This window comes from Crocodylus porosus, unplaced genomic scaffold (assembly GCF_001723895.1).
Source record: "Crocodylus porosus isolate Cpor-Errol unplaced genomic scaffold, CroPor_comp1, whole genome shotgun sequence".
NCBI classification, from domain to species: Eukaryota; Metazoa; Chordata; order Crocodylia; family Crocodylidae; genus Crocodylus; species Crocodylus porosus.
In genome coordinates this window covers 28,789,299-28,816,983 of record NW_017728911.1, presented here as the reverse complement: position 1 = coordinate 28,816,983, position 27,685 = coordinate 28,789,299, and the positions used below count along the sequence as shown (strand labels likewise).

The following is a 27,685-nucleotide window of genomic DNA, read 5'->3' as shown; positions in this document are numbered from 1 at the left end:
CTGCTAGAAACAGAAAGCAGATACCTGCAAGCTAGACATATGCAGCTGTGAACATAGGTCGTGGCTCAGGAACTCGAATACTGGGAGGAAGGATATGGGAGAAAGGAAGGCATTTTACTGGGAGGATGGGGAGAACAGAAGTGTGTGCAGGGGGCGTGAGCTCTGAAGGCCTGGCAGTGACCTGTTCTCTGGTGGGCGGCCCAGGGTTTCCCTGCATGCTCTGGCCATGGTGCTGAAGAGCCCTGGCTCTATCACAGGGGCAAAGAGAGGAAGCTTCTGCTGGTAAGAGGCTCAGGCACCGGACTGCCAACCCACGGATCAGCAAGAGGCACGCGCTTTAGCATGCCCGGTTCATTTCAAGTATACAGGAGATGCAACAACCCCGCCAGGTGCCCTACGCTGGTGCCCCAGGGATATGCGGAGACCCAGCGTAAACGTATTAAGGTGCGTGTCAGCGTGCCTGATTGCCAGCTGTTCTAGTGCAAATAGGCAGACAAGGTTCTTTGGGTAAATCTGGTATCTTTTATTAGACCACCAACACGGCTGCAGCCCACACACCTAGTGCAAACACACACTTGTTTGTGGTAGCGTCTCCATGGGATCCAGCCTACTGCCGTATCTTATCTTGTGCTATTGCTGATAGGTTCTGTACTCCCGGCACGCATGCGTCACCAGAGTAACAACAGAGACCATCCCACTCCAGGCTCCTCGTGACAACAGAAAGCTGAAGCTGGTGCCGACGGCTTAATAAGCATTCCACACAATCTCCCAGCTCCAGCATAATTCACCGCACAGCTCTTAACATATATAAACAGGGGGCTTTTTTTGGTGGGGAACAAAAACTGCAATTTTATAATAAAATTTTATCATTCTAATAAAACACACCAGTGCCTAAGTTATGGCATATTAAATTCTTGCCTAGTCACACACAAGGCAGGAATTAATGCCCCATCATTCACACCTTGTCATGTCTTATTGCTCAAATAACATATGATTGGAATGTTACTCTTTCACAGGGATGGTGTTTACTGTCATCTGCCAGGAGAAGACAGTCATGCTGTTAGCGAGGCAGCATCCTTGAGATGCAATAACCTAGCTCAGGATATTGCTGAAACTACCTGCCATTTACCATGGAAAATACAAGTATCACTTCTCCTGTCCTACACACTATCAAAAGGTTTTCACAAGTTTTTGCAATAGCCAGTTAACTAACCCGCTGTGTTCTTTGGAGGTTTCTGCCCCAACAGGGCTAAGCAGAGGCTGCCTCTGGGGTGTTCCCATTCCCCTCAGGACAAGGAGCCTCTAAATGTTTTCTGACCCTTGTGTCCCATAGACTTCAAGGGAAAGGTTTCCAAGAACCAGGTCCTTCCACATTTCTCTCTGCTCTCTTTCTTTTGGGATGTTCAGTGGCAATTACCCAATGCAAACGTGGCTCTGGATCAGGGATGCCAGGAAAGGTACATCCAAGATGGGCCTCCTGCCCCTAACAGCATCTCCCACAGGCAAATTCATTCATGACAAGGCATGCACCAGGCCATGACAACAATGCAGGGCATGCCACATGGAACGAAATGATGGAATGGCCTTGGCCCCAAATCCATATTAAGTTTCCTGTATCCCACACCTGGAAGCAGAGTCATAAGAGATGTGAGACCCTGACACTAGATTGGCTGGCAGGTCTAGTTTGCAATGAGGCTGCAGCCAATGCAAAGGATTTGTATTTAAAAGAAGAATTGGGGAAGCAGAAGTGTTCCAGCAAAACATCTATCAGTGGTTTCAGGCATTTGCCAGCAAGATGATGGATCAAGTTCAAAATGGCAGCAAGGTATGAAATAAAAAGGAGCAAAGGGAGTGAGGAGCAAACACCAGCAATACAGTGTCCCTGGAAGCATTGGTACTATATTTCATAAAGCTGTAGAGACAAGTGAAAGCATGAACAAATGCCTAAGAGCTCAAATACCAAGCAGACAGCACAGGGCAAGCTCCTGAATAGACTGGGAACACATTATTTACATCATTGTACAATTTATCTGGTATTATGATCCCATCCCAGACAGCAAACGGCTCGGGATACAGAGCTAGGAACAAGCCCATATCTCTCAACTCCCACTACACTGCATCAGACGCATGGTCACCAGGCCTCTCTGAATACCTGTAAAATACATCTGTCCTTCCATAGCCTTGCAACCCTACAGACACAGCCTGGTCTGATGCTACCAGCACCCATCTAAGGGCTTGCCTAGATCACAGCAGCACAGGTGATCAGGTACGATGGGCACGGCAGTCAGGTACAATGGGACCAGGGATACACCCACCCAGCCAAGTCCACTGACACCTTCCAGAGATGGTATTTCACTGCTTAAGCTGCTACTGGTTTTGTCCCCAGTGCCACCTTAGCAGGGACTGCTGGAAACCACAGGCACAAGAGCAGGGATTGGGGATGAGCTCAAGGCAGCCCTTTTCTGGATCTGAAGTGCATCTGTGGATGACAGTGGGCAGGATGCACTCGGCCCCTTTCTCCCCTGGACATATTGCTGGGATGGGGAGAGCTGGGTTCCCAAACTCTGGTCCTTGCTCTGCACTGGGAGGCCTTGGGCAAATCACTTCTCACACTCTCTCTCTCAGGTCTTTATCTGTATCATGGGTCTAACGCTCCCCTGCCTACCTAACAGGAGGGCAGCCAAGACTAATGAATGCAACGCTTTGAACAAGCAAGGCATTTATAAACATCTCTGACTGTCACCAGAGTCAAACATTAGTTACCATAGCCTTTGAACAAGGTTCAAATGGTTTAGATTTATGGCAGGCAGCCTAACACAAAAAGCCAAAGCCTTTGTTTCTACGCAGACCAGGGCTCTCCTCTGGCCTTGTGAACAATGGCTGCTAAAATACACATCCTGCCGGTGCTGTTGTTCCAGATGAATGAGGAGATGCTTCAAATTGATTATCAGTCGTGTGAGGTAACGATTGGAAATAAACATGCCATCCACCCACCGCCGCTGATTAGCATATCAGCTAGGAACTGCACTACACTGACATGCAGGGGACAAAGCAGGTAGGAAAGCTCTGGGAGAGGGTTTATGGGAATCTAAGGGAACATTACTACTATTTATTACAGCTGTGCACAGCACGGGCACGCACACCACTTTATAAACGAATTAAATAGACCCAGAAAACCAAACCTGCCCCGAGTCAATTAAGAGCTTACTCCCAAGAGGTGCTGAGAACACAATCTTCTCCATCACATACATGCAAAATGAGAGGTACCAAACACTGGCAGGATCAGACTCTTAATTAGAGAGAGACACACTAGGAAAGGATCATATACTCAGTGAAGGACAACTATGGGGAGGGAGGAGAAGGATGGGGAGAACTGTTTTGCTACAGATGCACTGCATCCTTTTTTTTAAAACAATATTTTGTTGTTTGTTCAAATGTTAATATACTATAATTAAGGCTGGAAGAGAACGACTGTCAGGAGCGTAGGTTGCAGCTGGAAGACTTAACTGAAGAACAAAATATGGAATAGGAATCTGGAAAAGGGAGAGTAAAGCTGTATGATATTTTGAATCAGGGAAGAGGTTCCTAGCTCCCAGAAAGGCCAGGAAGACCAAGGAAAGAGTTAAGCTAGAAAAAGTACCCTGGCTCCTTTAACGACACACCTGGGATCACTCACCAGGGAGCAAAGGCAAATGACCTTGAAACCACAGTTGAAAGTTAACAGGATTATTTTTGCAATGATTTGAAGTCAAATGCATTATCTGTTTATTTATCTCTTTAGCCAGAATGAGCTCATGGAACCAAATAGGACAAAGTGGTTTAAACGGTAACACACATGCACACTGTGCCAAGGGACACGAGCAGCGAGGGTCAATTGTCTGCAGTCCTTGAAGATGTGCAAGAAGGGTGCTTGGAGTGTACAAGTGCTTTCAAACAGCATCAATAAGAAGCATGCAGTGTTGACTCAGCAGCCCTCATCTACCCCAGATACCTTACCATCTAGAGCAGTGGTTCTCACCCTGCTTAGACTCAAGCAAGACACCCCTTTCCAGACTCGAGGTACCACACAGAAAAGGCCAGCTCTTAATTTTCATTCATTTCTTGATGACAGAAAAATAATAGAGCAATTCTGCTGCTCAAAGAGCTCCAGAAGACGCAATGTGACAAAGTTTTTCACACTGTGGATCTTTATTTGAACTTTCTGGGTGCATCCAGACGAGTGAGCACGTGGGGTTTTTGACACTGCAGACATGTCCATGGCACTGCAAAACACACACATTGCACATGCAGGTGTTCGCTGCACCGCTAATTTGTAGTGCTGTGAAGTTTCAAAAAAACCTGCACCAGAAAAAATGGGGCAGTGCACAGCCACAGAACCAGAGCCTAGTGAGTCAGAGCCATGCTCCAGCTGCTGGCCAGTCTCTGCACACCCAGATTGCCACTGCTGGAGCCCAAGGAGGCCCCCAAGAACCCCAGGTAAGGCTTCTGACCCCAGGGGCTGGCCCTAGCCTCCATTACCCAACCTGGGGCAACTTGTCACATGTCACAGGATGCATGCAGGGGCATTCCCTAGGGACAACTAGCAGTGGCACAAATATGTGTCACTGCTAGTTGTCCCTGGGGAATGCACATCTCACTCATGGGGATGTGCCCTCTGAGTCTATCTTCTGAATTGCATGTAGGTATTTGCATACCTAACAGTGGTAATGTTGTGTGGTATCCTTAATGGTATCTCTTGACACCCTGGTGAGACTCACTGGTCTACACTCCTGGTCCAGACTCCTCCTTTCATCCAGTGTCCAGAAACACTAGCACACAAAAACAAGTAGCCTAGTTCATATAGGGCATGAGCATATAGCTCATTGGGTTCTTCACATTGATTGCCCATGCACGTGATCTTATCCTGGTTGAGGGAAAGAAACTGCCTCCTGCTTAGCTCCAATGAACAGTTACCCCAGAATAGCCAATGCCAGGTGAATTCATGCCCTCACTTACCTCATGGTGACTCTCTGTGCGTGCGCTTGTACTTTGACACTATAACCGTCCTCCAGGATATTCCAATCCAATGCTGCTTTTTCCCCACCACACACCCATTCCCCCTCATCTATTCCCTCATTCTGGAGTGTGGTTGCCTGTGGGGTAGAAAGCAGTTTCTACCTGACAGCATGCAGGGAGTCTGGAGAGCAATCCAACTAAGACCCAGAGATGGCATTTCAGGTAAGCAGAATGCACATCCCCAGACAGAATTTGGCTGTGACTCTAGGGCCAAGCCCTTGCACCCTGCAATGATTGGCTGGAGAGGACTCAAATTAATCATGTCACAGGAGCTGACAGTAAAACAGGGCTGGCAGATCATCTGCTCCATCCTCTGACTGGGCAAGACAGATCCTTACACAACAAGTGGCCTGAGAGGCCTATCTCATCTCTAATGGCTGCACGCCTGTCCTCTTCAACCCCCATCTACATCAGCAAAGACATGACAGATACAACAGCAAGGCTAAAATCTCCGGTGGGATACCAGGCAGGCAGCCCACGTACACCACGCTCAAAAACCAATCCATCACAGGCGGCACAAATCTCCCTCCCCGCAGACAGGAGTCACTGCAGTCTCCAATTGCTTCATAGTTGCTGACCAGACAGCAGTTTGTACAAAGGCTTCAACCCCCACGGTGGTTTTATCAGCGGTCTCTATCTTTAAGGTCGGCAGCAAACTGGCAGGAGGGTCGGTGACAGCTTTATCAAAGCTCGGCCGACAGAGAACTCTGTGACGGGAACTGTGCCGCGGCAGGCCCACGAACACATTTAGAGAGCACATAAGCCGCCAGAAGGCAGACTGGGGGGGACAGCCAGAGAATGCAGATGGAAACAGCAATTATTAATATTCTAAATGGAATTCTGACTACTTAAGCTTTATTTAAGAGTGCGCCTGACTATAATTACGGGGCCTTAATTTGTTTTCTTTACTACACAATAAATAAGGTGCGCGTGATTACCCTCTGCAAATGCAAGCAAGCGCCTACCAATTGGCTGACCCAGTGTCAGCGATTCAGGAAAATGCTCAGAAACAACCGCAGTCAATTTAGCAGGCGAGCTGACAGTGGAGGATGGGGATAGAGGATACCAAGCAATAAGGAGGTACTATGGGGTGGCTGAAAGGACTAATGGACCAGTTCTTTATACCTCCAAGCCCAGCGTCGGCCAATCCAAAGGGCACTGAGGGGTTCGGGTGACAGTGTCATGCCTCCTGCCCTGTGCCCAAAATGGAATTACCAACCCCCATGGGAGGCTTAGGAACAGACATGCAATTACATTAACAGGTAAATCACATAGCTGTGTGTCTCCGCCAATCCTCTCCTGCAGCTTACATTTCAATTCCAGCCCTCACTCCCTACCCCACTCCCATTTGCCATTAGCAATAGGATTTTGCTTCTCTGGGCATCACAGGGGATTATTATTCTTGTTCTTTGTTTCTATGGTGTCCTTCACTTTTTAGGAGAATCTGGTGCTGGTGAAAAGGTGCTGTACTGGCATCTCTGGGCACTGAAAGTCTCTATGTCTGGATCAGGTTAAGCAGGGAATGTCCCTACATACTGTACCACCCACTACCTGTTTCCTTCCTGAACTGAAGCAAACTCCACTGAGTTTAGGCAATAAGCCCGTGCTCTCCTGGGCCTTTCAGCAGAAGCCCTCACAATAGCAGACCCCTCGGTACCATTGCAGCAATGGGTTTCACAATATATAACCTTGCCCACCAAACTTATTTCACACATTCACCTTTGCTGGGCTCTCCAGGACACACTCTACTAATCTGCTGCCGAGGCCACACTGTTTTAGCAGGGTTGATCTCTCTCCCACGACGGGTGGGGGAGATGGAAGGCCTAAGGTTAGTCAACACTGAAAAACAACAGCCTCTCCCTCCTGTGTCTAACCGCTGCCACTCCGATGCAGGCAGTGAGGACAGGAAGGCCAGATGTCTCTTGGCAGCCAGATCTCTCTGTTTTTGCCATAGGTCTTTTTATTCTACAGGTTGTCTCTTGCAGAAGGAAGGTCCAGTGAGAAGGCCTTTCCTGACCTCCTCAGCACCTTTCCCAGAGCCCTGGCAGAAAGAAGGTAGCAAATAGCAGTGGTTTCCCTTCCTTTCCTCAATATACAATCCTCACTTGCAGAACTTTCTATTCTGGGCACATATCTCAGGAAACGGGTAACCCCATTCCTTAGAAGCTGGCATGTCCATGACAGAAGCAGTACACTTTCCAGCTGAGGAGGGGAACCTGGCTGTTTTCATAGTTTCATAGTCGGTAGGGTTGGGAAGGACCTCAACAGATCATCGAGTCTGACCCCCCGCCCTGGGTCATACAGCCCCAGCCAGGTAACTGGCATCTCTGGGCATCTAATGCCAGGTAACTGGCATCTCTGCCCTTTTAGCCAAAAGCACTCCTTGCAACCCTGCAGCTCTGACTGACAAACATCGTCTCCCCATCCTCAAGTAGCCTGGGCAGAGGCATGAATGCTGGACCCTTTGTCCCCTGTGTCTATTGCTCCTGCCATTACAACGACAGAAGAAAGCTAGATGCATGGGCTAAGATGATCCAGACCCCAAAGGGAACTTCTGAAAAAACAAGTTTGCTTTCCACCTATATTCCCAAAATAACCTTCAGACTCAGTGACTGCACCTCCCAGAGATCCTTTACTACAAAGGCCTGGGGCCCACAGGCTGAGTTTGTACAGCTCACTGTAACCATAAATTCTCTCTGCACTTAAAACAGAATGGCTGTGAGGTTCACAAATGACCTTGTTATCTGGAGCTCGGTCTCCGAGCCCAGACCTGCTTGGATTCCCAAAAGAAGCCAGAACAGAGCAATCCTGGTGTTAGTTAAGATGGTATCAAAGACTGCCCCACAATGGGGCCAGCAGCCCTAACCCCTGCAGAATCTATACTCAATTATGAGCCCTTCAGAGTCTCAGCAAAAATCTACTGGCCACAAACATGAACCAGATCCAGCTCAGACCCAGGCCATCCCTATCCCACAGCTGATCAGCAGTTCCCAGCAGGCAGGCGCGCACACACTGCATCAACTGCCATCATATCTGGGGTGAATCCCCCTACCTTTGTCGGCAGCTGTAGTCGTATCAAGAACTGGCAGAGCCCTGAAAACATACTTCTTCTTGCAACCAGAGGTGAAGTAGAGAATCCATGCATCTCCACTCCGGGATGGTGTTTCCACAGTCAGTCACTTCTCTATACATTACACACATAACAAGCCCCTCTCCACATTACACACATAACAAGCCCCTCTCCCTCACCTCCCACACTTGCAGGGCTAATTTTAACCACCCAAAGGCAGATAAGATCCCCTATCAGGCAACACTTTGGAACCCCGCAGACTCCAAGTACTTAAGCATCCAAATGCTGCAGACCTCTCAATGGCGTTCACCTTTCCTTTTTTACTCCTCAAAGGAAAAACTCATTCAGAACCATTATCTTAAATAAACCCTAACAAACCAGAGCACCTGCAATTAGAGCCGGAATAAGTGATCTGCTTGTGATTGCACAGCTGGGGTCTAAAAACTCGTAAGTGCATTGAGAAAGGGCCAGAAATAGAAGGCACTGGAAAGAAACCCAGGCTGCTTGACAGGTGGAAACCTCTCTCAAAGAGGCTGAGGGGAGAAAAAAACATTACTTCACGGAGGAGCTGGGGTCAAGAATAACCATTAAAGCAAATAAAAGTTGCAGCTCTGTCCTGGAGTGCAGCACCTCTAGGAGCTGAGTCGTCACCAGCCCTGCCAGTGGCCCTTGAGCCTGACTCCAGGCCCCCCAGCTATTCCTCAGAAAAGACCTGGGGGGGTCCAGTGGCTCAGATGGGAAAATGATCCAAAGGCCTAGTGAAAAAAATAGTTAAAGGAACAGAGGCAAGATCCCCAATGAAGCAGCAGCAGGGGAAGACCACCGCACTGCCAGCCAGGCAGTCTTCGCCCTGACTCACATCCAGCTTCAGCAAAAGGAAACCGCTCCTGTTGCTGGGGATTGAGACAGTATCCCTTGATCTTGCCAGCTACTGTACCCAGTGAGGGCAGCCCAAGACTACGAGCAAAGTGACATTTCCATTAATCCTTTTATCCCCAGCTTCTACGTGCGGCTGCTGCAAAAAATGTCAAGCCCCCAGCAGGCCGAGCTCCTTCCGAGGCAGCAGCTGGGAAGAAGAAGGAAGGCTGTCCTGCTGTGCTGGCACAAGTCTCTCAATATATCTCTGGAGGGGACTCTTGCAAGCCATCAGATGCTTGCACAGCTGGTCCAGGGGCTATGGGGAGACCAGACAAGGTGCCTTGGGTGGGCCAGGTAATGGAGGGAGAGGGGACAGACATACGAACATTCAGCATGTGACCAAATCCTGTTCCACTAGGGCCCTGACCCCCACTCTGCCCTTATCTACCCCAGTCCTCTGTCTCAGAAGACTCCCGAGTTATCACTAAAGCCTCTTCTCTCTAGGACAGAGGCATTTAAAGGCTAAGATGTGACATCCTTTACATGAGCCAGGGGTAAAGAGCACAGCATAAACATCTATGGCAGACTGCAGCATTGGGTGGTTTAATGATGCCCAAGTTAGCTGGCTTGCACAGCAGAAAGAGTCCAGTCAGGGCAGCATGGGGGTTTATGAAAACTAACTCACCTTGCTGCTCAGCAGTGTAGTACCCTGTTTGATGGCAGGGTAGCTGTCCCACTCCGAGATGTCTGCCACTGCAGCTATGCTGCTTCTAGTACCTTATCTCTACATTACCCTGCAGTCTGAAACACAGAAATACCCCTAGACAGGCAGCCCTAGGTCTGAGCTCCTCCAAGCACCACCCAAGGTTTCTTATTTTATGACCACAGCTCTGTACACTGCTAATTGCTGGAGCCAGGAGAGGTCTCCTTCTTGTTAGAGTGACTCACAAGATGACCAGGGAGTCTATCCTGGATGTCAATCCCAGAGATGCCTCAGACAGAAGGCAGCTGTGAAGGTGACACATGGAAAGGGCTCTACAGCAAGACGACTTGCCTGAGCACACACAACCAAATGCACAGACTCATCTGGCATGGACCGGGAGCACAGCAGCCAGAAGAACAGAAATGTTGCCTCCTCTCAAAACATACACTACTTCCTTCTGAACCAGGCAGACCCGGAGCATACAATAGCGCCCAGCATGTTAGTTTCCAAAATCCATTAGGAAGTTAACTGAACAATACACTTACTTATCAGAGCGCCAGAAAGACAAGGAAAGAAATACATTAAAGGACATTATAAATCTTACCCAGCCCACACAGTAAACAAACCCGTATTTCATCAAAACGCAAAAACCTTAACTCTGATATGATAAATGCTACTCTTTTTTTTTCCAGCGGTAATTACAAAAGCCTAAAAGGAACCCTTTTGGAAAAAGAAACAATTATGTACACATTAATGACACAAACTGAGCAGCCTTAAATGCAGGTCCACATAGAAGCATAGAGAAGTAGGGCTGGAAGGGACCTCCAGAGGTCATCTAGTCCAACCCCCCACCTGAAGCAGGATCAGCACTATCCAAACCATCCCATACAATCTATAATCTAAACTTGACAGAAGTACTGTCAACCCTGACACAACACAAGACATAGCACCCTAACACACCACAGGTAAAGCAGAAGAACCACAGCAGCCAGCACCTGCTTCTATAAAAGGTTATTAGCATACCCTTAAGAGAACCCAGGGAGATCCCACTTCCCCCTGCTAAAGGAAGGCAAAACCCCCCACAGTCCTAAACCAATCCAACAATAGGCAAAATTTCTTCCTGACCACAAATATGGTGATCGGTCTGAGCCTGAGAGAAGGGGCAAGACCTTCTGCAGCCAGGACCCTCTGGCTTTAAGTCTCTGCACGAGCGCTGGCAAACTTCAGTCACGATCCCCAACCTTGGCTGTGGCTAACACGCAATGCCTCTGAGGAAGGCTTAAAAACACCCTGACACAACACATGCAGTAGCAAGAGGAGGGGGAGAGAGCAACCATAAAAACCCAGAAGTATGGGAAATACCCATAGTAAAATATAGACCTAGCCTTTCATAGTGATGGCGAGTCCACAGCCCCCCTGGCAGTCTACTGCACTGCCTCACTGTCTGCACATCAAAGAAGTTTTTCCTCACATCCAACCTAATCTACTTTACTGCAACTTCAAGCTACTGGTTCATGTACACACGCATACATGTATAACTTCATCGATTATATGCAGTATTACTCCAACAAAGCAGAAAACACTACTATTTGACCAAACGATTCAACAGTTGATTGATAAGTGCATTAAGTCATCATATTTCCATGAACTGGTATCTCTTACCGAAATAAAATAATAACATAAAATAAAATATTTAGATGCTACAATCAAAATAGCTCAGACTACACATTAGAGGACTTCTAAGGTCAGAGTTAAGTATGGTATATCCTAATGGAATATGCACTCCTCTAAGCTCTATATAAGGTTTATGCTGTGGCACTGTAAAATTTCTGATGTCCTTAATTACTTATGACCATGTTTTCTAAGTGCTTGGGTTCGGTAGATGGTCTGTTAAGCAAGTACTTTCACTTGGCAACTGTAACCGGTTTTCCAAGATGAAGCTTTTTGGTTTTTGAGTTCGCATCCTCTCTGTGCAGACATCAAGAGTCAAATATCCCCCCGCTGAGAAGGCTTCATTTATCTCCCTTTACCGGTAACATGCCCACGCTGACGGCAGCACGTGCCTGCAAAGTTAAAAGGGTGAATATTTTTGGTAGTTATCACTGGTTTTCACTGGAATGGCTGACAGCAGAAGACTCAAAGCAACTGCTCAACATACTGCTCTCCCCAGGCATGTGGACACAAGAGGTCTAACCAGTCAGTCCAGCTTTTACCTCCGGTCCCCACACCAGAGATCAGGAGAGTCTTGTCTCATAACAATCACTCAGGCACATAATTTCAAATGTGTGATCTGTACATAGGCTGGGAATTCAGACTGCTGAACTCATCTACTTATTGTTCTGGAAAACAAAATACTGCAGCCCTTTATAGAGCAAAGATAAAGACTCCTGGGTTTGGTGGTTCCTTGGGACACCATCTAGCATGCTCAGAAGTTCCCAGGTTGGCTGAGCATTATTGAATGGCTTGCCTCTTTCCTATACCGACTGGAGAGTCTCAGGCCCTATTAATATCCCCAAAGATGACTGGGCGGGGGGGATTTGATAACAGTTTTCAAATACCTGAAGGGCAACTACAGAGCAGATGGAGATAGATTATTTTCTGTGACAAGACAAGAAGGAATGGTCTTAAATTGCAGCAAGGGAAATTTAGGTTGGGTAGTAAGAACTTTTCACTATGGGGAAAGTTAAGCACTGGAACAAGCTACCGGGAGAGGATGTGCAATTTCCGTCCTTGGAAATTTTTAAGAGCAGATGGAGACAAACACTTGAATGGCTGAATTGGCCAAGTCAGAGATAATCCTTCCTTCAGCAGGGGTTGGACTAGATCAGCAAATCTCAATCTGTGGGTCACGACCCAGAAGTGGGTTGCAAAAATATATGAAAGACTCATGAGAAAATGTTAAAAATGGATCAAACTTTAACAATGGATTCTCCCTTGAAGGAGGAAAATGTGGGAAACCATGGCTTTTCCCTTGCAGGCTTGCAAAGTTCCAGCCTAAGAGGGGCTGCTTAGGGCCGCCCTGCCTCGCACACTGGGGGTCTGGGGGTGAGGAGCAGTGCATCGGGAGTGAGGGGCACTAAGTAAGGACTGACCACTGATGTGTACAAATGGGTCCTGATCCAAAATAGTTGAGAACCACTGTGCTCGATGACCTCAGGAGGTCACTTCCAGCCCAACTTTTCTATGATCCCAGGCTTCTATGTCCTGAACCTCCAGAAAAAAGCATCGCAGGCCGGGCCCACTCAGATGCCATTTTAACAAGTCAATAATTAGGAGCATAGCTGTCAGCCACGTGCCTGAAGCAAGGAAGGGAGATGTGTGTCTGCAAACCCCTGTTTGTTAGAAGTTAACGAGCTGTGCGGGCTCAGGCTGTGTGCTGGGGCATGCTGCTGCCCCACCTGCAGACCCCTGAACTCCACAGAAAGGCAAACTTCCACTGGTTGCCTTAGGGCTGCTAATGAAGTGAGTGCTCATTACAACTTCAATCAAAGCTGGCCCTGTTATGAGACCCCTTAATCTGTCAACTGCCCAGCAGGCTTTCCTGCTGAGAGTTTGCACTTTCTTCAACCCCCCTGTCAGCACCCTTCTCTCCTTCACTGGCTCCTTCACTGTTTTCTTCTCCCCATGCTCATTTACCTTTATTTATTGCATACTCCATCCCCTGCTTCTCCATACTTGGCCTCCCTGGTTCACCCTGAGGAGTAACAGGATTGGCAATAACCTTTCCAAAGAGATGCAACAAAACTGGAGTCAGGGGGTGACTACTCACATGTAACGCAGATGAGGGTTCTTGGCAAATGCCCGTGGCTGGATATTTCGAAGTCCTGAGTTCTTGATTGTCCTGGAAGAGGATTTAAAAGGACAGTGATAGAGTAAAAGACTGAGGCTCACTAGGATTTCAAAGCCCTTTGCTAAACTTAAGGAGACGTCCATACAAATGAGCGACAGGCCGAGTGAGACAGCATCGGAGTGGATGCTTTGGGAGTCAGTGAGTACGGGGAGAGAAGGAAGCCTTAATCTCTCATTGTACATAACCTGGGTAAGGCTGCAAATCAAGAGCAACTTGTTGCTTCTAATGCGATAAACTTTGCCCTCTCCTAGAACAGGCAAAATGCAAGTCCCCGCTGTGCAGACTTCCCCCATAGTCCCAGATATTCAGCCCCTCTACTGTTGCGATCTTGGCCTTTTCCCCCAATAGCATGACCACCGTATCTCAGTCTCAGATAGCAGTCTTCCCTGCTATTGCAGACCTGGAGTCCCACAACACATCTCTGGCAATGAGCCTCAAGCCAGACCTGGAGCCTCTGCATCCCTTGCTATTTCTGTTCCCTGAGTCCCTCTGGCCAACTGTTACAGAGATGTGTGATGGGCGTTTTTATCCACTTGGGAACCCTGTGTACACTTTACTGAAGGAAAAATCCCTTTTCTTTGAGCACACAGGGAAAAACAAGCCTTTTCCTAACAGGGACAAGGACACTTGAGAAGGCTCCTCTTCCTCTGTCGCTCTGGAGAAGCTAAATCAGCACCATAGCCATGATTTATTAATATTCTTTATGAATAGAAATACCTGGCTCCATTGCAGCTTTCCTACATTAAATGAGAACGAGCAACCCAGCATGCTTACACTGTGGATTTCCTAAACACACTACTAGCAGGGGCTCAGTTTACAGGATGCTCAGCAATATATTCTCTCCTTTCCTGGCCCGGGGTCAAATGGTAACTAATGCAGGCTTCCCAGTGAAATAGGCCTGGACAGCTTCAACTTAACCCCTTGAGGATGCTGGGTGCATTATAAAACCTCTGTCCACTACAACACCATTCATCTGCTTACGAGAGGAGCAGGCAGCTTGAGGCACTGGAAGGGGATTTGAGAGAGCTGGGTTGTATTCCTGGCTCTGCCACACTTTCTGAGTCCCTGGCAGAGCACATCATTTCTGTGTACCTTGGTTTCCTGTCTGCAACATGGGGATTATCATACTTTCCTACCTCACCAGGGTACGATGCGGATACACACTCTAAAGATTGTGAAACACTTGGGTACTACGGTGATGGGAGCCATGGAAGTACCTAAATAGTTAGAAATAGCTGGTACTTTGCAACTTTGAGTATCTACAGAGAAGTGCATGGGCCCAGGACTAGAACAGCAGGGGGTGAGATAAGTCAGGATTACTAAGAGCTGGCAGAGTTGTGGTGAGCTTCAAGCCTGCCTGCTCAGGGAGCCAATGAGGGCTGAAAAGTATCCAAAGTTAAAAGTCGGGGTTCTTCATTTTGGGCTGCCTGGCAGTAAACCATCAACCATAGCAGCCAGTCATTGAACATGCTCAAAATATCAAGGGGGCAGAGGTACTAGGACAAAAGGAGCAGTGCTTTCTTGCTGGAGCCTTCCAACCAGGCCAAAAATAGCTGCCTAGTCCCATCCCTCAGGCCTCCTTCTCACACACTTGGGTCATACTCACAGCCTCTGGAGTCCCGTGTACAGCTCCATGTCTACAGCATTCAGCGTCTGCAAGTTCTTCCAATTCTCTATGTGTCTGTGAAAAGGAAGGAAAAGCTCAGCCCTTAGCAAACCAGGTCAAGCTGGCCTGTTCCACACAGGTGCTTGACCCAGGCAGTGGACAGCAGCCAGAAAGCTGTCCCTACATTAGCCAGACCCACCCCCTTGCTCTGTCCTGAAAGGGAAAGGTGTGGGGATTAGACCTGGTTGCATATTCTATCCCCATGCTCCCAAACTTACGTGGTTTTCATAACACCAGGAAAATGAGCAATTTCTTGCATCACTTTTATTTCTGTTACTTGGATCCTTTGCAGGTAAAACTATCTCCTTTAGTTTCCTTCCACTCCCACCCTTAAATCTTTCACTAAGAAACCAAGGAAGGTATGCAGGGCTTAGCAGTTAATGTAGACCAGCTGGGAGGCCGACGTCCTGGCTTGTGTTCCTCACTCTGCCTCTGGGGCACAGTGCATCCTTGGGCAAGTTGATTCCCTGTTGCATCTCACTTGGCACATCAGTAAAACAGAAATCATGAGCAAAATTCTTGCAGAAAAAGCACCTGAGCCACGTTAACCTACTTGGTGGCTGAGCCCATGACAGCTGGTCATTTGATCCCTGTACCTGGTGCAAAAGAGGGGGAGGGAGTCTTCCAGTCCAACTGGCCAGCCAGAGGGGATGCTGCTCTCAAGACCCAAAGCTAGCACATAGTATCAGGGCTCAGAGCTTGGAAAGGAATTAGTGGGAACTAATGAATACTTTGGTGGAGAAAAAAAAAGCTGGAAGTAACTAAGAGATGGGAATGGGGAGGAAGTAGCTGGGAAGCTAGCAGGGGCAATGGGGAGCTTGCGGTAATTAGGATGGGGGTCTGGGCCTCTGAGGAGTAGCAACTAAGGGAATAAAAGCTTGAAGCAGCTTTGGGAAGATGAAGGGGCTCTATGAACCCGAGCAGCTTGGGGACCTCAGGGTAGAAAGGGATGAGGCAGCTTCTTGTGGCCTCCCCTTTTCCCCACTACATGCCCTCATTTTAACCTCCCCCCCACTGCCCCAGCCCCTCTCCTTCCCTGCCAGCACAGCTGCTGCTGGCTCCACTTCTCTGGGAGCTCCTCAACTTGCCCCACATCAGCAAAAGGAGCACACCAGCAGAAAGGCCAACATGAAACCTTGAATCAGTGTCCCCACCTGCAGCTGGAGGGAGGATCTGCCACTTCGCTCATGGATCAGCCTGCCTGAAGGCAGTCCCACAGGGTGAGCATCTAATTCTCCTGCCCTGTCCCATAGCGCAAGAGTACCTCAAAGTCTTGAAGGGATTTATCCTTGCTGCACCCTGTGAGGGAAGGACCTACCACTGACACCACTGTGCTGATGCCAAACCACAGAGGGAACATATGACTTGACCACGGTCATATCAACAGTCAGCGTCAGCTCTCTGAATACAGTTATCAAGTCCTTATCCGACCAGAGGTTAACCTCTTCCTTGCCAAGCACTGGATAGTCTATATAGACCCTGTCCCACTCCATTACAGGACACAGCTTAGATTTTCATTGGGAGGCTGGAGCTGCAGGGTGGCTTGGTTGGTTGTTATATCAACTCCACAGGGCAGGAATGATGCTTACCCAACCAGTTAACAGGGTGGACTAGGCAGGGTCTTACTCTTCCTTGGCTGGGGAGTGTCGTAGGTGAGGTGGTGTCAGACAGAGTTTGTAAAGTGTGTCTTTATTATAAATTCCTCCTATGCCTGGAGCATTCTGGCAGGCATGTTACGGAGAATGAAAACAGAAATAGATCTGTCAGCACTGAATTTTTATTCAGTAAATATTAGAGCTGGTGGAAGGTGACAGATCGACAGCCCCAGATAATGGGGCCCCCTGTTAAACCACATGGTAGGAACAACACAGGCAGCAGCAACACCAGCACGGCATGCTTCTGGCGGGCCTGAACTCCTGCTCACGGGCTTCAACCCTCACCTGGTGGGACCCCAAGTCAAAGAGAGGTAAATGCATTCTCCCTGGCCCATTCTGGCCTTGACCTCTGTCCTGACATGGCCAAAGAAGAACTAATTCATGTTGATGATGATTTTGGAGATGAGATGAAATGGACCCTTATCTACCAGGAACTGGACTTCACCCACAAGCTCGCAGAGCATAAGCCACTCAACAGACCTGCACACAAACCTCGGCTGACCTGGAATTGCTGACCCAGAACGGACTGGCTCGACATGCCATTTTCAGTCCCTAGCACTACCCCTCTGCAAAACAACAGGACTATTTCTGCCCCATGTGATGCTTCCTGCACTGGAAACAGGAGGAAACTTCCCACTGGATGAGTAAGGGCAAAACACCTTCCACTTTTTATAGAAGCCTTCATTAGTGAAGCAATTTCAACCGGGTATGTAGATTGGTAAGCAAAGCTACTTCCCACACTCATGACAGCCATATGGCTGGGTCATAAGCAGACAGCTCGCTGGAGCCTCAGAGGTTTGGTCCTGGTCTGTTGGTAGCTTCCAGAGAGACTCAGTGAGGCAGTCACTTCTCTAATCTCTCATTCACATGCATCCTTAGCATGAGTCCCAGTAACTCACTTTCTGCTACGGGCTGTGCTCCATCACCCACAATACACCAGCCCAGTTTGGATGTTCTTTTCTCAGAGACCAAGGCCAAAGACCACCTTATCCGGAGCACAAAGATCCAGGTCAGCGTCTCATAGGAGCTCTACCCGCCAGGGAAAATCACCACAAGAGACCCAGGAGCAGCACTGGTGGGTTTCAGGAAAGAAACTTTATCACTTTACTAAACCAAGAGGGGATTTTATGCAAGGTCTAGAAGGGGAAGGAGAAACCTCCCCACCTCTCCCATCCCAAATAGGGGTCTGTTTTCAGGCTTAAGTAGCACTTATTCTTCGAGAAGAAAGCTCCTCTAGGATGGAAGCTCGTGGACCTACTTCATTTGTTCCTCAAATGCTTAAGAGGGGGGAAAAAAAACTGAACTAAACTCCTGCGATGAACATGTCTCTGATCCCAGTGCATGCATCCAAGAAGTGCAAGGACCCAGAAGAGACACACATTTGATTTCCACATGTTCTGTAATTGCCTGCATATCCAGAGCAGTTAGCTTAAGGACACAAAATAAAATCCCAACTGGTTTTTGCATGACAGTTTAAGTTACAGTTCATCTTAAACTATCTGCTCATCAGCTTGGCTTGCCTGTGTTCCAGTGAGAAAGAGATGCAGGATATTATTAAAGCAATGATGCATTCACTGGCAACACACGTGGTTTCGGCAGTCACTCACAGAATGGAGGACCAGCTAGAAGGAGTCAATACAGAGCATCCACGTATTAATAGCAAAGGGCAGAAATGCAAGTTCAGATGGAAGTTTGCTGGCAGGCTTTCATGGGGGTCCCACAACTAAAACATACCCAGGGATGATGGAGGGACAAGCCACACTCGTCCAGGGCTAAATGCAGACTGACAATGTCACCACACCCCAACACAGTGTCAAGCCTGGAGAGGGACCCTCCACTGGGAAGGAACATTGTGGCAGGAAGCAGCCTTCAAAGTGCTTAGAGACCTAAAAGGCATATACCAAGTCTGAAACATGAGGATCCAGAGCTTTAGGGAACAGGCTGAGCAGCCCTGCAATGAGACCCCAGGAATAAAAGACTGAGACCTGACTTGATGTGATTGTAATGCTCATGCACCTGTTAAGAAACCCTCCAGGGCCTGTGAAGGGTATCTAAGGACAAGTGGGCAAGACATCAGCTCTCAAGGATGCTGCTGTACAGCAGGGAAATATGCTGGTAGAGCTGCCTGAGGACCTGGTACTAAATTGCTGGTATGCTCTGGGTCAGGTTTAGGGTGCATGTGTCAGAGCTGTACCAAGGAAGCTTTAAAAAAACTCTCACAATCTTGCCTTTTCTGAGCATTAAAAATGTCCCAAGATAGATAAATGCAAGTGCCAACTGAATTGCACTGTGAGAACCAACCTCTGGCCACATAATTGAACATGACGGCTGAGGATTAGGAAATATAAGTCAAGATCCCTAAGGCCAGTGATTGAATCCTCCCAGCTCAGCACGGCACAAAACTCCACAAGGGAGTCAGTCCTGACAGTGACATCAAACCTGACTGCGTCCACCCACAAAGATAGTACCTGACCTGTATTGCAGCCTCCCAGCCCCTGAAGGCCAGAAGTGACCTCCCAAACCCAAATCGCCTTTCACATGTTATTAATTTATAGCCACGTTCATTAGACACAAAGGCAGAGGTGCGGACAAGCAAGTGCATACACACAGGGAAATCACAGATGGGAATCCCAAACCATAGTGTACAACAGGCCCTCTGGCTAAGGAAAGACTTGGCATTTCAGTCCATCCTGAATTAGGAATGTAAAACAGAGGAGCATCCTGGGTCATCCAGTCCAGCCCCCTACTACTGCAGGCAACCCCATCGCATAATCCCTTTCATAAACAGATCAAACCCCATTTTACAACTGATCGAGAATTTTTCCCCACTAATCCCACTGTAGAACTTAATTTCTTGGGTGCTTAAAATCCTTCAATATCTCCACTCAAAAATTACTCCTACCAATAGAAACCCATTTGCTCCTGCACTGATGCTAAATTTCTTTTCCCTTCTGGAAGTTTACCCACCTGATATATTTACATACAACAGTCATGTCCACTCCCAGCCTTAATCTGTGAAGCTATACAAGCCAAGTCATTTTAGTCTCTTTTTCTCTAAGCACCCTAGTTGCCTCTCTCTGCACCTGCTCCCATTAGAATTTGTCTCTCTTGATCTTGGCTCATCAGACCTGTCTCCAGTACTCCAGATGAGCTCTCACCACTGCCTTGGACAACAGTATTACTATTGGAAATATCTTCCCTGACACTGTCCAAGACTGTTTTCACAGCTGAAGACATTGGTGGCTCACATGTAACAACCAGTACACACAGGTCTTTCACCTCCTCAGCTCATGGAAGACATTCAGATTATCAGTCTTAAAACGCATGCTCTTGCCTTGCGTTACTGAATTCCATCCCATTTCTATTTCTCAAGGCCATTCAGTTCATGCTCTATGAAATCCTGATCCTCCACTGCATTAATAAAGCCTCCCAACGTCAGGTCATCAGCAAGTTTCATTAACACTTTCCTACTTTCTATGCCAAAGTCATTAGTGAAAGTATTAAATAAGATCAGTCTCTAGGCTGATCCCTTAGGAGCTTCACAAGTAACTCCCGTCCAGCCTGAAATGTCCCCTTTCCACAGTCCCTATCATCATCTTTTTTTAGCCAGTTCTCTTACAACTGTTGTACAAATCCCACCCCCTCACCCCCAATCTTCTCCAGACTAACTGATAATTTCCTTTGTGGCACTATATCAAGTTTGGTTCAGAAGTGCAAGTAGAATAGATCTACCAGCTCTTATAGAAATGGTATCTGGTTAGTCTGGCACAATCTAATTTTGGTAAAACTATGCTGCATTATATCCCACTGTTCATTTACCTCCAGGTCTTTAGTTACTCTTTCCTTCAAAATTCATTGTAAAGCTTCCATACCATCAAGGTCAAGCTCAACAGTAGTTGCTGTTTGCAATACACTATCGATCCAGGATGTTCATGCTACATCACTAGAAATAAAGTTTCGCACTTCACCAGTTCACTACTGCCTGCTTCCACAGGCCCCTGGGAATAACACAGTAAGATGTTCTCACTTAACACTCATCTGTACATCTCAAATCACTACAAGCAGTTGCAGTCAGTAGGCAGGCAGGCATCATTTCCACCACCACCCACAAACAGACATAAAGGTACAGAGAGAGGTTGGAAGCTGTATTTTCAAGTGACCAGTAACATTGGCTGCTTCATTCTGGGGGGTAAGTGCCTGCAGACTGGCTTTCAGCAGTGCTGAGCATCTGCATCACCAGGTAAAAGCAGCCAGTGCCTGGTGTCAGCCCCTCTTTGGAACAGGGCTCCAGCAAGCGGTTCAAACTGAGCACCCAAAACAAGGGGCTGCCTTTGAAAACACTGGCCTAAGTGATGTGACCAAATCCCTGCAGCAAGTCTAGGGTAGAGATATAGACCAAGAGTCCGATGTCTTATATCAGGCATATACATCCCCAGGGTGATATATACTGTATAGTCTATACACATTCCAGGCATGTTTTACATTATATATGAGAAACGAGTTTCAAAATAGCTTCTGGCACTGACTTCCTACACACCCTTGACTTAGCCACTTATCTTCTCTGGGCTTCACCTTCCCCCTACCTCTGCAAATAGAGAATAATATTTATCTAATTATGCACATTTTTATAAAAGCACTTTGTGATCTACAAACAAACCACAGAAAAGCAAACTATGGAATATGTGCATGATCTCACACACGCAGTCCATTTATATCTTGCCTAGCCTGTAGGAGTGGCTTTTCATCGAGACACCATCATCTGCCCATGATGCCTGAGCAGATGAGATGGCCCCTTCCTAGATATGCAGCATCAGTGCCACGTTTGAGTTCAGATCCTGAGCCGAGAAAGCGCCACGGGATTGCAGTGAGCAAGCAGAGCCCAAACATAGGTGTGCACGCAGGGTAGAAAAGCAAGCAGTGTTTGACTGCGCTCTTGTAGGCCAACAAGGAAATTGATTTGTCATCTCAGCATTTCATGTCTAGTGATCCAGCCAGGAGCATTAGCTTTCAATTAACTGATATGTTTAGCATTATAAACAAACTGTCTAGCATGTCAGACCACACAGGCACGAATGTAAAGGGGAGAAAGAGGCCCTCTTCTAAGAGCATCAGCGAGCAGGACCTAGCTCTTTGCCTCTCCCCAGCTGTCAGGAGAAAGCAAGTCAGCCACCAGCTGCAACCTGGACTGATGGCTACTTGAAATGTTGATGGACCCAAAGGCTTCTTAACGACTCCCACTCCAGTACATGCTGAAACTGGTGCTCTGTTTGAGATGCTGCCACAAGGCAAAGCAGTGATTTCTTGCAAACCCCGCAATTAAATGGCTGATGAATCTGTTGGATCTGCTGCAGCTTAGAGAGGACATGCTGGTGATCTGGGTCAGTTCCAGAGATTTCTGGAGATGTCACCTATCTATTGATCCATCTTAGGTACTTCAACAGCATCCACCTCTTCCCCCCCACCTCTCTTCCCCCTCCTCTCACTCACCTGCTTCCCTACTAGGGCCACTTCAATGGAGAGCATGCCTTGCCCTACCAGTGACACCACCTTTCAATGCCTGTTCTTTTAGTGGTGAGTAATGGTAACAAAGGCTCCCACAGCTTTTCACCAGTTCCGCCTCTGCTACCACAGACAAATCATTGCTGCAAGGTTGGGTGGCCATACAGCCACCTGGCACCGATGTCAGGATGGAAAGGAAGCTAAGCCTCCAGCTTCCATCACAGGGGGAAAACACATGGGAAGCCAAGGGTTAGGATTCCTACTGCAATAGTGAGCACCATCGGATGCAAGATCCAGCAGCAAAGCCTGTGGCTTTATGCTCCACCTGAAAATAGCACAGTGCTGGGGCACTGGGGTCTGTAATGGTCCAGAGGAAGTTGCTCTCATGGCTCCTTAGAGCACCTCCTAGCACCTCACTGGGGCACTGGGCCGAGAAGGAAGGATGCTGCCTGTGCAGGCTCCCATGCCACTGTCTAGGGCTCTACTGGGGCAACGGGATCAGCAGAAAGTCAGAGGAGAGAGTGCTCATCCCCCACTCCCTAGACTCTAGTCCCCCAACAGCTTGTGCTCTCAGCAGCCCGCTGATACCAGTGACAGCTGAGCCGCCTCGCACAGGTTAATGCTACCCAGATGTTCCCAGTCAGTGCTAGACAAGCTTTTCCTTTTAATTTTCAGATGAGTTTGTGTCTGTGTGTGCAAAACCTCACAACTCAGAGGCTCAGTCCAGGGACCCGGGATCAAAGGCAACAACTGTGACAGGGAATAAATGAGCAATTCCTGGCAAGTTCCACCAGATCAGCACGGTGACAGAGCTGGCTCAGGGCACCGCCTCAGCTAAAGCCTTCCTCCTGGTTGACATCAAGCAGGGAGGAGGGGGGAAGGAGGCCTTTCCCTTCCAAGGAGGCTAGCAAAGACTCACAATAGAGTGACTCAGCCCCTCTTCCCTTAGGCCCTATAGCTCAGGTACAAGTGGCCTCTCTGAGAACACAGATCGCCACTTACCTTCCCTGTGACTCATGTAACCCTTCCCCCTCACCTGAAGCATCATCTCAGGTCTGGGAACCCAGGGCTGACCCTCGCCAGGGGTTCAGAAGAAGCATGATGGATGACTTCATTGGACTCACCATGCCTAATGTAGATGCTCCTGTGAAACGCAGCACTCGTCCCTTCCTCTCCGAGCTTAGAGCATCTCTCACAAACCCAAGAGACACTGGTCTGCACGCCTGTGCAGCGCTCTCCACTCCCACTGACATCTTTTTTCCAGCTAATGGTGGCTCCAAGATACCTGGCTAACGGTAGCTGTTAGTTCCGCTAACGAGGGATTGCCACTGGCAGGGCATTTATGAATCAGGACACCTGCTAGCTGAAGAAGAAAGCTCTCCCAGTCCAGCCACAGTCAAAAAGCAGAGCTCGGTGCCATTCTCCACAAAGTTGCTGTAGTCATACCAGTCTAGCCAGAGGCTGGAAATTTAGATGTCCAAAGGATTTGCGCATCTATGGCTTTCAGTGTCATTTTCAGGCCACCCAAAGCAGCTGCACAGCACATCTGGTACTCGGGACATTAATTTCCCCCTTGACCTCATTTTCTCCCAGGAAGGTGTAAAATGGAGGTCAGCTAACCTTGCTTGCCAGAAAAGCACCCAGACATAGGTATCTGAATAAGATCTTCCTCTTTCTTACCAGAGACCAAAATGTTCCTAATCACTGCTAGGGAAGAGGAAAGCAGTTTGTCTCGACTCCAACCATAGCTTACATACCCCATGAGTGAGACACAGAAGAAAGTCCATTGTGGATGAAAACCCCTGCCTCTGCATTTGCCCCCCTAAAATATCTCCCCTACGAGAGCTAAACAGCAGATCGTGGCTGTCAAAATTTTGCAGACATCTTTAACCCACCCCTGAGTACTCAACATGATTTTCTGAAGAAACCGTAAAGAAATCAAGCCACCCTTATTATAAAGCACTGATCACACGCATTTAATAACTGCAAGCATGAAGGATGTAATTCCCTTAATATTGAAGGTATAAAAGTGAATCACTAGCTGAGCAGTAGGTGGAAGTGCATCAGAATAAATACTGATGAGGGTGATATTTTGCCCGTTAGAAATGTGGAATCCCCCTTCCCACAGATCACCCAGTACCAAAGAAGCTGGCATCACTAAAAGATAATTCAAAGTTTCTGGGAGAAAAAAAAAATATTCCAGTTTACAGAAATAATTATTAGAGTAACCCTAGGGTGTAGTTGTGATTTGTCAAGGTAATGATCATTAAAATAACACGCCTCTGTATTTTCTAATCTCCTCTGCTAGACAGGCCCTTCTGGAGCGCAAGTGAGGGTGGATGCTGTTGAAGAGGCGTGCCCCGAACTCTGGAAACACAGCAGCTAAGCTGATCTTCCATGAACCCAACTTCACACAACCCCAGGTCCTGCACGGGACCACTTGGAGGAAGGGTGGCTCAGAAAGGTACCAAAACAAAGCAAATGGTGGTCATTAAAATGACATGTACAGGAAACCAACTGAGCCAGCAAGAAACAAGGCTCAGACTTGCACCAATGCGCACTCAACCAGACATGGCATCCGAGGTCTGAACAGAGTTCAGATCCTGCATCCAGAATGGCTACGTGTCCTAGCCGGCATTGCTTGCTGGACCCCCTGAGCAAATGGGCCTTGGAGGCTGAATTCCTCCAGTCCCATGAGAGACGGTCTTTGTGTCTGAGAGGGGAAGTACCTGGAAGAGGACCGCCCTGCTGCTGGCCTGGTACAAGTCCCCAGAGCTCTTAGCCTGCCATCCTTTCCCAGTACTAGACTCACACAGAAGGCTGAAAATTTCTGTAAAGAAACAAAACCAGAGAACTTTGCTCTTGGAAAAAGCAAAATGCCAAGGACATTTCCCAAAATGGTCTGTGGATGCCAAGGAGAAGGTCCAGTACATATTGACTATATGGAGAGAAGAGGGTCTCCACCTGTAGATGCTTCAGGATTGAGGCAGGGTCCACCTGTGCTTGAAGGACACGCAGCCGCAGTGCTACCAGCCTCCTGGGAGCTACTTGATACAACACAAAAAGGAAAGCAAGGCTCTGAAGGTCTAACAGCGCTTTGACTTCTGAGACAGTCTATGTACTGGGATGACTGCACACACTCCCTGCTGCCTCCAAAGGCTTCCAGACACCCAGGGGAAACCATGCATCATTCCTATGTTGCCCAGTTTAATCAAGGTAGAGATGCATCTTCCTCACTCCAACTTTCTGGGCAAGGGATACCAGGATATTTCCTTAAATTCACATGGGGGCTTGGTCCTGAACTGAAGCTTGGCAGGCAGGAAGGGCCCACTTATTACTCAGGAGCGATCATGAAGGGGCTTCCAGCACAGTAATTAAGAGGGAGAAGAACAGCTACCTGCAAGTGGGTGCATTGCGTAAGTCCGTGGAAGAAGAGTTGCTGTCGCGGGCACTCTGCAAGGGTTGAATCAGGCACAAGGGTGAACACAAAAGTCTTCTCCTCCACCACTCTCTTCAGCAAAGCTTCTGAATTCTTCCACCTTGCCACTGCGAATGACTGCCAAGGATTTTTCCATATATATTGTGAACAAAGGCAGGGAGGATACAGTGGGCTAATCCCAAGACCAAAAACCTCAGCCATCTAGATATAAGATCCCAAAGGACACGCTGGGGAAACTTGCCCCGCAAAGCCCCACCATGGGTCACAGGACAACAGCGGCACCAAAGTCCAATCAGAAAAAAAAATCACAGGTAATGTTTAAATAAGTCCGGAGGAGCTCAGTGACCCAACATATGCTCCTTCTGGCACAAAGGCACGTTCAGCTGCAGGGGGGGCTGCTGCTGTGTGCAGCAGCCCTGCCTCATTTACAGGATCTACATAAAGATAAATGAACACAGAAGATGCTACTGGAAGACTAGCCTCTGTCCTCCACCCAAAGTCCCTACAAGTGCCAGCCGGAGTTAAGGTTCCCTACTTATTTTTTGTCAAAGGGGGTGGATTTATATAGAGAAATCAAGTGCCCCTGTGATCAGCACCTCACTGAACATCTACTGTCCCAGGACATGGGTGGGGAAGAGGCAAGGGTGGCCTATCAACCTACTTCATCAGCCAAGAGCCTTGCCATGCCATCATTTATTTGTTCCTGTCCATCTTCTTGACAAGCCCGACCAGAATTCCTCCTCCCTCCCACTCACCACACCAAGTCCACGTCCTTGTTTAAGTCCTTGCTTAACTCCGGGTCTGGCGAAAGACCCACGAGGCAACTCGCCCCTGCAACCGGGCCTGCATTTCTGAGCTGTCTGAAGACGGCAGCCTGCTCCGCTGTGCCATGGAGGCAGTGCCAGAGAACGCTAGATAAAGGAAGCCCTCCCGCTGACACACTCGGCCTAAGGCTTTCCTGGTGCTAGGAGCACTACGTAGGATTTCTGCCTTCAGGAAAGGGAGAACAGGCTGGTTGAAAGGCAGGCAGCGAAGATGAAGCGGGGCTGGCAGCAGCGGCAGCAGCAGGGATTTCTTTAACAAATTCCCTCCTTAATTTCACGTCCTTATTACCTTGTTAGCGCCAGAAGGAACCAGGCCCAGGGTTCCCCAGTGAGAGCTTCAGGCCTGTGGAATCAATCAGCGCGCCGCACTGCCACCTCGTTCCCACTTGTACAAGGGAAGCCTCGTTTGCTAGGCGCACGCTGAAACAAAGGCCTCGAGGGGAAGCAACGGGGAGCAGGACCTTTCCCTCACTCTTCTAAGACAAAAGTAGAGAGAACTGCTTTTGCCCCGCTGTTCCTCTCTGAAGGGGCAGAAGTTTGAGATCTGAGCCCAGGGCCGAGAACAACAGCTCCGATATGGGATTTCTGCTTCTGCCACCGACTCCCTGTGGGACCTTGGACAAGTCTCTTCACCCCACTCAGTCTCCCTGCTTTAGCACAGTAATTACCATAACAGACCTCCACTGCCGCAGCAGTGTGGGGGTGAACTAGCTCTTTACACAGGGCTTTGTGTTGGTGACGTTCTGCACAAGTGCCACAGGTTGCTATAAGCCAAATGCTACGCCCAAGTTTCCTGCCATCTGCCCCCAGTCCCAGCTGTGCCCACAACAAAGTGAATGCACCTGTCACTGGAAGAGCTTATGGCTTTTCACAAATACTCTTTCTTCCAACACCCCTCAGCAGGTGGCAAGTGGCATCGCCCCCAACCAAAAGATAGGGAAACTGAGGCAGAGAGGACATCATGCTGCTCTATCTTGCACCCCATTTATGCATTTACACCTGTGTGGAAGTATGGAAAACCCTCCCAGAAGGGTGAACGAGCAGGAAGGGGATCCTGATGTAGGAG

The 27,685-nt window shown here is 48.3% G+C and overlaps 1 protein-coding gene across 3 annotated transcripts in view; it reads right to left on the bottom strand.

Annotated features, from left to right (window-relative positions):
• NTRK3 (neurotrophic receptor tyrosine kinase 3) overlaps positions 1–27,685 on the bottom strand; it is a 291,538-nt gene that overhangs the window by 220,154 nt on the left and 43,699 nt on the right. For all 3 annotated transcript variants that reach the window (XM_019533747.1, XM_019533748.1, XM_019533749.1), the window contains exons 2-3: positions 15,143–15,217; positions 13,456–13,527 (exon numbers count right to left, since the gene is read on the bottom strand). In XM_019533747.1, the coding sequence (XP_019389292.1) occupies positions 13,456–13,527; positions 15,143–15,217 (147 nt within the window). The remainder of the gene's footprint in view (positions 1–13,455; positions 13,528–15,142; positions 15,218–27,685) is intronic.